We start from the raw sequence: 9,643 nt of genomic DNA on the forward strand, positions 1-9,643 counted from the left end.
GTGTTTCTAATGAGACATTTTTAATCAAAACAAAATTGGGATGGATTGTAGCAGGAAAAATTCCAGGACTTAAAGCATCAACAATGAATTCAAATCACACAATTATTGCTTGTCATTCTGTAGATCATTTTCTAGAATTAGACAATGACGTTAAAAAGTTCTGGAGTTTAGATGAACCACAAATTTTATCATCAAAACTTACCCCAGAAGAACAAAATTGTGAAAATCATTTTGAATTAAATACATATCGCAATGAAGAAGGTCGATTTGTGGTATCTTTACCTTTTAAAGAAAATCCTGAATCTCTTGGTGATTCTAAAACTGTTGCATTAAAACGTTTCTTAAATCTTGAAAAAAGGCTTGATAACAATCCATCATTGAAACAAGAATACTCTAATTTTATTCATGAATATACTGAACTAAATCATATGAGTCAAATTAATCCTTCTGAAATTGAAAACGCGAAACATTATTTTTTACCTCATCATCCAGTCATAAGATCAGACAGTTTAACGACAAAACTGCGAGTCGTTTTTAACGCGTCTACGAAAACAAGTACCGAGTTATCTTTAAACGATATTTTGATGGTTGGACCAACTCTTCAAAACGATTTATTTACTAATCTTATCAACTTTAGGCAACATCAGATTGTTTTGGCCGCTGACATTATGAAAATGTATAGGCAAGTATTAGTTAAACCAACCGATCAGTTATATCAACTTATTTTTTGGAGAGATGATCCTTCTGAAGAACTCAAAATATTTAAACTCAATACGGTAACTTATGGAACAAGTTCAGCTCCATATTTGGCCACTAAATGTTTGATGCGATTAGCAGAATTATATAAAGATCAGTACCCAAAGACTTGCAAAATCATTTCTCAATGTTTCTATGTTGATGATCTTTTAACAGGTGGAAAAAACGTTGATGAAGTTAATCAGATACGCAAAGAACTTGATATAATTTTAAACTCAGCTGGTTTTGAATTGAGGAAATATATTTCGAATAATGACGAGATAGTCCGCGACATTAACACAAAGCAGGTTAATTTTGATATTCTGACATTAAGCAATCATGATAATGCAAAAACTTTAGGAGTTATATGGAATGCTAAAGAGGATACATTTCAATTTGCAGTGAAGAGTTCATTAACTCAAACACCTACTAAACGAAACATACTTTCAACAGTATGTCAAATATTTGATCCATTGGGACTGTTAGGTCCAATCATCTTGGTGGCGAAACTAATCATTCAGGAGCTTTGGCAACTGAAGTTATCTTGGGATGACAAAGTCCCTCAATCGATTGCTGACGCCTGGCTCAATTTTGAGAAAAATCTAACTCACTTAAATTTAATTAAAATTCCTAGATGTGCAACAAAAACAGATCCAGTGCAAATTCAACTTCATGCTTTTGCTGACGCCAGTGAAAAGGCTTATGGTGCAGTTATATATCTTAGATGCATTGATTCAAGCAATAACGTTTCTATTCATTTACTGTGTGCAAAATCGCGAGTAGCACCTTTGAAGAAAAAATCGTTACCATGCTTAGAACTGTGTGCAGCACTTTTAGCAGCACAATTAATGCATAAAATAATCAACAAAAGTTCTATCAAAGTTGATTCAGTATTTTACTGGTCAGATTCTATCATAACTCTTCAATGGATAAATTCTCCATCGTATTACCGAACCACTTTCGTAGCAAACAGAGTGGCATCTATTCAAGATATTTCTTCACCATCAAACTGGAAACATGTCGAATCCATAAACAACCCAGCCGACCTCATAAGTCGCGGTTGTACTCCAGACAACTTATTAAATTGCACTTTATGGTTTAATGGTCCTTCGTTCTTAAAACAAAATATGAAACATTGGCCTAATTTATTGTTTCCTGTAAAAAATGAAACTTTGCCAGAAACAAAAAAGGCCTATTTACATCTTAACACTGATGTTACTAAAAAAGACAAAATTGAATCACATGAATACTTCAATTTGTATTCTTCATTTAACAAATTAAAACGCATTACAGCGTATTTGCTACGATTTAAATCAAATGCGAGCAAAAATTTGAGAAACAGACAATTTGGAAATCTTACCACTTCTGAGTTACAAGAGGCACTCACATGTATTTTAAAATTATCACAAATAGAATCATTTCCATCAGAAATAACAAATTTAAAAAAAGGAAAAACATTGAAGTCAACTAGTAAAATTCTTAATTTGAATCCTTTTCTAGATGAATCCGGGATTCTTAGAGTAGGAGGAAGACTTCATCATTCAAATTACCCATTTAACAAAAAACACCCAATCATACTTCATCCTAAACATAAACTGACTTTTATCATTATTAATCATTTCCATAAATTTTCATTGCATTCAGGTCCACAAAATTTGCTCTCACTAGTAAGAGATGAATTTTGGCCAGTGAACGGAAAAAGTCTTTGCAAACGTATAGTTCATAATTGCGTGACTTGTGTAAAAAATAGGAATTTGCCCATACTTCCAATTATACTTCCAATTATTATGCAGGCCCATTTAATATAAAAGACCGGCAACTTCGAAACGCAAAGATTGTCAAATGTTACATTGCTGTTTTTATTTGTTTTGCTACTAAAGCTATGCATGTTGAGATTGTTAGCAATTTAACATCTGAATGTTTTATTGCTTGTTTACGCAGATTTATTGGAAGACGAGGAAAACCGTACAAGATTCATTCTGATAACGGTACTAATTTTCAAGGTGCTGCTGCTAATTTAAAAGAACTATTTAATTTACTCAAAAACAAGTCAACGCAAACCGTTATACAAAAAGAATTAAATAATAATAATATTCAATGGGAATTTATTCCCCCACGAGCTCCTCACTTTGGTGGACTTTGGGAAGCGGGAGTTAAATCAGTAAAATTTCATTTAAAAAGAATTCTTAGCAATGCTTGCCTTACTTTTGAGCAATTCTACACAGTTTTAATTCAAATTGAGGCAATTTTAAACTCAAGACCACTTTCGCCTTTGTCCGATAGTCCATTAGACTTAGAAGCGTTAACACCTGGTCATTTTCTTATTGGGAAATCCTTACATTCAATTCCCGACCCTGATCTACTAATTGATCTAAACGAGAAGAGACTTAATACGTATCAACGAATGCAACAATTAGTTCAGCATTTTTGGAATAGATGGCAAAAAGAATATATATCTGAACTTCAAACTCGCAGCAAATGGAAGCAGAACCATGCAATTTTACTGCAAGAAGGATCACTTGTAGTTCTTCGTGATACTGCTATGCCTCAGTGTTGGAAATTAGGTCGTATTACGAAAGTACACCCAGGACATGATGGTTGTATTCGTGTGGTGACCATAAGACTGTCAACAGGAGAGGTGATGCGACCAGTATCTCGTATCTGTGTAATCCCAAGTGATATCTAGTGTATTCATTGTTAAAATTCTTATATTTCATTATGTATTAATTTTGAAGCGCATAGCCCTTCAAGGGGGGGAATATGTTCAATTTCATGTAAATATTATAATCAATTCATGCCTTGTATTGAAACTAAGGAAAATAGAGATTCGAAAATAAACAAGCAAAACGACAACACGTTTTTGAATCTTTTTGAATAAATACGACTACAACATCAAATTAACTGGGAATGTCTTTTTGAATCGCTCTATGTCATTCGTGAGCAAAAACGAGTACATTTTTCCTAAAGTCCACGACTTTCTCTTCCATTGTATTTTATTGAAACTGAAACTGAAAATTTATATGTTTATGTATTTTATGTATGTCCCTTGTTTTCGTAGCTGCTCTGTACTTGTCCGAACCCAATGCTCCTTTCCAGATTTTCTTCGTCACAAAAGACTCAACATAACAAACAGCCTCTCGCGTTAATATTAGTAGATTTTTCAGAGTGTGATCAATTCAAAATTAAACTTTGATTTTGACTTTCGAAAACCCTCCAGTGCTGGAAGCTTGTTACGTGGGACTCGCGGGGTAGTCAGGGTTCACCTAACTAGCGGGTCTTCCGCGGGTGAGATGTTGGTTACTCTTAATCTGGCTATAATTTGTTAGTACTCTCGATAAGGCACCGCCTGTACTATGCTTGCGGAATAGGAAGGATTATTTTCGGGTCTTCCGAAAACCTAATCCCGTCCTGTTTCTGTGTGTCGCCTTTGAAAATAATTAACTTTTATTATTAATGTTTATTGATAAATTGTTTGTATATGTTTACTTGGTAAATTGTGTGTTGTTTTTCATTGTTATATTGTTTTCAATAATTTTTGTAGTTTGATCACACTCACAACAGAGCGAATGGGAGATTTTTGTAGTTCTTTTGATGTAATTCACTTTCCGTTAATTTGTTTATTGCATTTTTGTACCGAAACGTTTCTTTGTAAAGTGACTTCTTTTGACATTAAAGATTATTAAGAATTTTGTAACATGATCAGTTCGTCTGTTCAAATGCTTGTAATTCTTGAACAATTAGCTGTAAAATTTAAATCAAAACCATTCAAACTTTTAAAGTCTGAATAAAACAAGTTAAACCACATTTGGTCTGGTGTATTTTATTGCTTTGTGTTGGTACGCTCTTCCCCAAAAGACGATGCACTGCTTTGTATCCAACGAACATCCGCCTTCACAACACAACGTAGGTCCTAGCCGTTTCAGACGATCACGATTTTCGGCCATTTTATTTATTTTAAATTTCGCGGTTCTTGAGTTTGGCGGTTCATTTGAATTTTGGCGGAATTGGGTTACAGATCATTACAGTACTGTCAATGTTACAATGGATCACAAACCAAAACACCAAAGAATCAAACATCCCAAAGACACCGCCAGCACTTTATCTCAAATATGTTTTATGTGAGTACACTAAACTTGCCAACATCACATTTCAATTATTTAATTTAGCTACGCCATCAAGTTGTTGAAAAAAGGGTGTCACACTCCTTTTACAGAAGACGATTTATACGAAGTTCCCAAAAACCTGAGATCACAAAAACTAGAAAATATGTACGAAATCTCCTTGGAGGACAACAGTGCTTTTCGCAAAACATTTCTAAAATGTTTTGGACTTTGTTTTTTTAGTCTTGGACTGATGAAACTACTAGCCGATACAATTTTCATGTAAGGAATCAAATCGCTTTGAGCGTTTAATACGACCGATTTTACAGTATCAGCGAACCTCATCTTTTAGAAAAAGTGTTGTATTATTTGAAAAGAGATTACTTTACTGCGGGGTTTTATCTGGTGGTAATGACACTTTTCAAGTTCTTAAACAGTGTTTTTACACAGAATTACTCTCTTTACATGGAAGGTTTCTGCTTCAAGGTGCGCACAAGACTGTGCTCTTTACTATACACGAAAATATTGACATCGAATCTGACCCACACAGACACGTTATTTGGAACTGTTGTCAGCCTCTTTGCTAAAAACGCCATCGTCATCGATAACTTCATGAAAACTGCGAACGAGTTGTGGATAACATTCGTAAAACTAACTGTAGTTTCGTACTTTCTCTACTTGCGAATTGGGCCCACAGTTTTAGTCGTTACATGTATAATTTTAGTGGTACTACCAGTGCATGGTAAGCTTTGAAATATTTCAGAATTGCTCAACCTCCAATGTTGCAGGTTTGATTGGAGAAAACATCATGTTTTTTAAAAAAGAAATGTTTGGGGAAACCGCGCAACGACTCTCTTTCCTGGCGAAGAAAAACCGGTCCAAAACTTTGGAAGCTAGAAGGTGTAATTGTGTCAAAGTGTTAAATCAAATTAACTGTCAATTTGCAGTCAAGAAGTTCTTCTACTTGAAAGCGTTCGGTTTTACCATTGGGCATTTAACAATGAGGGCGATATTGTATGTGTCAATTTTAGCTCATCTTCACGTGGGAAGTGAGGCGTTGCTTTACCTTCTTTTTTACATTTCTATGTTGTCGGAAAGTCTGAGCACGAAGCTTCCACAAGCAGTTTATTCAACATCGGAGTTCCTTGCAACGCTTAGAAAGTATGAAGAAGTTTTTGAAGAAGTAGGATTGCTCCAAACCTCTCGAACTGACTTGATGGAGCCGTGGGTCTTTGATTCTACCATTCGCCAGAATATCTTGTTTGGCCAACAGTTTGATGAGGGTCGTTACAAAAAAGTCTTAGAACTATGTGAACTATCGGAAGACGTGGACAGCTTGGAGAATCGTGACCTGGCGATGGTTGATGGTAACTCGAGTTGTAGCTTGAAGTATAAAATCCATTTTGCTAGAGCTACATACACACAAAAGGGCGAGGATTTCTGGACTGCAAGTTTGGACAAGTCGCGAGTTTCTTTTAAAGATAACGAAGATAAAGACGACAAGTTGTTAGACGTAGAAGACTTTTCCAGCAAGTTCAGGCTCCAATCTTACAAGAAGTACTTTCTTCTGACGGGTGGTCTTGCCACGTTTATGATAGTTTTCACCTCTTTTGTAATGCTACAAGTTGAAGATAGTTACATGAATAATTTACTGACTTTTGAGTATGTATGCTACGAGTGTAAACTTTGAACTTACGATTTGTTTAAGGACGAACATGACAAGTACCAAAAGCCCGAAACTAAGAATTTGGTACCAAACATATGGAATCATGAATCTGCTCTTTGGAGCGACTTTCTTGGTAAAAAGCTTCGTCGTCTTTAACTTCGCCAAGAGGTGTTCGATGAAATTGCACAAAACTTTGATTAACAACATTTCGATGGAGTTTTGTCAAAACAACACCATTAGAAGCCTCATTAACCGATTTTCTAAAGACCTCAGTGCAGTTGATGAGGTGATACCCTTTTTGTTTGGTGATCTACTTCAGGTAACAAAACTGATTGGAATACAACACTCTACTTCTGTTTTCCAATAGATCTTACTTCAAATTTTTGAAATCGTTGTTGCGATAGTTTACATAAACGTGTTGTTTTTGATTCCAACGTTTGTCCTCTTTGTTGTGTTGTTCATACTTCGTCAGTGGTTTCTCGAAAGCCTAAGAAATTTCAAAACTCTTGAAGCATCAAGTAATGGTAAGTTTGTCTGACTTCCTAAAACTGAGTTATATTTTCAGGTGTTAGTCCTATAATTGGATACATCAGTGCAACTATGAACGGTTTAACAACAATTGGTTCTTTTAACATGAATAACAAACTCAAGGAAGAATTTCATGAACATTTAATAAACCAACACACTTCTGCGTCTTACACTCTTCACTGCATGTTAAAAGCGTTTGGTTTCCTACAAGACTTAGTTGTTACACTTTACACTGTAATAATTGTAGTTTATTTTATTTGTACTAATCGTAAGTAGCGAAATTTTAAAAATATCGCATAAGATTGTTTTTTCAGAAAATGAAAGTGTTACCATTATACAAATAACTCTCTTAGCGTGGTGGTTGAAATTAGGATTCCACAAATGGACTGAATTGGATATTCAAATGATCTCGTTCGAGCGACTGTTGAAGTATGAAAAATGTCCTGAAAATGATGATGGAATTCGATTGCAAATTTCGAAGAGATCGACAAGAACAAGTTTTGATAACAAATGTTTTGTTGGGGATGGAACTAGTAGAAATGAAGACAAGGACGAAACATTGATAGATCTGTAATGATAACTAATAAGTTAATATGTAACATTACAGTGTTTTTCTTTTGGTTTTCCTCTTTTGTCAAAAGCATTTCACCTTTTCTCAAAAGTGTTTCCCCTCGGCAAAAAATAGAGTGCTGGTTTTCAAACACATTCCTCATTTGTCAAAACAGTTTCACGTTTTGTCAATTGAAAGTCACGACTGATTTATTTCTTGAAATGGATCGTGAAATACGACGAAGCACAAAAATTTCAAACGAAAAGCGTGCATTAATTATTAGAGGCATTAACAGCGGTCGGACGGCAGCGAGTATAGGACAACAATTCAATGTATTAGCAAACACTGTCGAAAAATTTTCGCAACATACCAGAAAACCAACGAGGTGGCGAAGAGAAGTGGTGGGCACCGTCCAAGAAAATTAACCGAACAACAAAAACAAGAAATTTGTGACTGGATGGATGACGATTCTTCGTTAACTCTTCAATAGATAAAAAAAAACTATTAAAATAGGTTCCCGAGTTGCAAATAAGTCTATCAACTATAAACAAGGCTACTAAAGAATTTCATTTTTCTGTTAAGAGAATTTCGAGGGTTCCAGATAGACGAAATACACCAGAAACCATTGAAGCTCGATTTGAATATGCAATACAATACAATAGAATAATGGTTGAACGAGAAAAAGTGTTTTTCATCGATGAATATGGAATTCAAGTACACTCAAGACGGTCGCACCAAAAACTGTCGAGCAAACAAAGTAAAAGCACAATTACGGGGTCGAAATTACTCTATTGCTGCCGCAATGTCTGTAAATTCCTTGTATTTATTTACAGTTCAAGACAGGCCATACAACATTAAACATTTTGAAGAATTTTTGATAAACTTGATCAATCATTTACAACAAGACAATGTTAGAGGCGCTCATTTGGTGATGGACAACGTGAGATTTCACAGGACTGAAGAAATCCAACAATTAATAAGAAATCATGGTCATTTTCTAATATTCTTACCCCCCATACGTCCCTTTTTAAACCCTATAGAAGAGTTGTTCAACCAGTGGAAAAATACTATTAAAATAAGTCAACCAGTAAATGAAGGTGACTTCGTTTGCTAAAATACATACTACTTCTGAGGCAGTAACACAGCAGCATTGCCAAATTACGTTAGGCACATGGAAACCTATTTAGGAGACTGCCTTAACAGGAATGAGTAGACTATAAAATGTTACTTCTGGACCAGGGCATTTGGCGTGTTAAAAAACAGGACAGAATCCTACAAATTTAGCTGTTTGCTCAAAAGTCAACAACCAAAAAAGGCATTAATTTTTATCCACTCCAAAAGTACCCAAATATCTGTAGACCACCAAAAATTGGGCTCACGAAAAAACGGGGTAGAATTCTACAAATTTAGTGTTTTTCCAAAAGTAAACAACCGAAAAAGATCTAAAAAACTTAGAAAATGCCTTGTTTTTAAACACCCCAAAATGGTTTTCTATTTCTGGACCAGGGCATTTGGCGTCTTAAAAAACAAGGCAGAATCCTACAAATTTAGCTGTTTTCTCAAAAGTCAACAACCAAAAAAAGGCAAAAAAAAACCTCTCAAAAAGCATTAATTTTTATCCACCCCAAAAGTACCCAAATATCAGTAGACCACCAAAAATTGGGCACACGAAAAAACCGTTAAAATCTCCCAAAATCATGCAAAATTATCTCAAGAGCACTCTGAAAAACTTTCCAAATCCGTTGTTTTTAGACATTCCAAATGGCTTTGTATTTCTGGACCAGACCAGTTGGCGCATGCAAAAAAAAGTAAAAACATTACCAAATCAAAGAGGTATATTTGGCGCCTTACAAAACAAGGCAGGATCCTAAAAATTTATGTTTTCCCAAAAGTTAACAACCGAAAAAGACATAAAATCCTTCAAAAATCATAGTTTTTAATGTGAGCAAAAAATACTCTAAAGTTTCTTTTCTTGTAAATCAATAGCCCATCAGAAATTGGACATATGAGAAAACTGTTGTAAATCATCCAAAATCAAACCTAATTATGTTAAAAGCACCCAAA

The 9,643-nt window shown here is 34.8% G+C and overlaps 2 protein-coding genes across 2 annotated transcripts; both read left to right on the forward strand.

The window, feature by feature from the left end:
* The first annotated feature begins 4,287 nt into the window (after positions 1–4,287).
* LOC148167779 (ATP-binding cassette sub-family C member 4-like) lies at positions 4,288–5,588 on the forward strand. The gene is made up of 3 exons (XM_088046434.1): positions 4,288–4,853; positions 4,902–5,117; positions 5,165–5,588. The coding sequence occupies exons 1-3, from the start codon at positions 4,594–4,596 to the stop codon at positions 5,586–5,588; spliced, it is 900 nt and encodes a 299-aa protein (XP_087902560.1). The 5' UTR covers positions 4,288–4,593.
* Positions 5,589–5,651: 63 nt separating this feature from the next.
* On the forward strand, positions 5,652–7,633 carry LOC148167780 (putative multidrug resistance-associated protein lethal(2)03659). Its single transcript, XM_088045225.1, has 6 exons — positions 5,652–5,735; positions 5,783–6,497; positions 6,544–6,820; positions 6,869–7,019; positions 7,067–7,297; positions 7,344–7,633. The coding sequence occupies exons 2-6, from the start codon at positions 5,836–5,838 to the stop codon at positions 7,601–7,603; spliced, it is 1,581 nt and encodes a 526-aa protein (XP_087901351.1). The 5' UTR covers positions 5,652–5,735; positions 5,783–5,835; the 3' UTR covers positions 7,604–7,633.
* Positions 7,634–9,643: the final 2,010 nt, after the last annotated feature.

The sequence above is a fragment of the Gnatocerus cornutus genome, chromosome 9 (assembly GCF_029298725.1).
Source record: "Gnatocerus cornutus isolate USDA-ARS CGAHR chromosome 9, icGnaCorn1.1, whole genome shotgun sequence".
Classification (NCBI taxonomy): domain Eukaryota; kingdom Metazoa; phylum Arthropoda; class Insecta; order Coleoptera; family Tenebrionidae; genus Gnatocerus; species Gnatocerus cornutus.

What these genes read in the sequence shown, in the direction of transcription:
- LOC148167780 (XM_088045225.1), top strand. Translation starts at nt 5,836, where the DNA reads ATGAGGGCGATATTGTATGTGTCAATTTTAGCTCATCTTCACGTGGGA. An exon ending in AATAATTTACTGACTTTTGA is followed by an intron (nt 6,498 to 6,543) that starts GTATGTATGCTA and finishes GATTTGTTTAAG; the next exon opens with GACGAACATGACAAGTACCA. An exon ending in TGTTTGGTGATCTACTTCAG is followed by an intron (nt 6,821 to 6,868) that starts GTAACAAAACTG and finishes GTTTTCCAATAG; the next exon opens with ATCTTACTTCAAATTTTTGA.
- LOC148167779 (XM_088046434.1), top strand. Translation starts at nt 4,594, where the DNA reads ATGCACTGCTTTGTATCCAACGAACATCCGCCTTCACAACACAACGTA. An exon ending in TTATCTCAAATATGTTTTAT is followed by an intron (nt 4,854 to 4,901) that starts GTGAGTACACTA and finishes TATTTAATTTAG; the next exon opens with CTACGCCATCAAGTTGTTGA. An exon ending in CTAGCCGATACAATTTTCAT is followed by an intron (nt 5,118 to 5,164) that starts GTAAGGAATCAA and finishes CCGATTTTACAG; the next exon opens with TATCAGCGAACCTCATCTTT.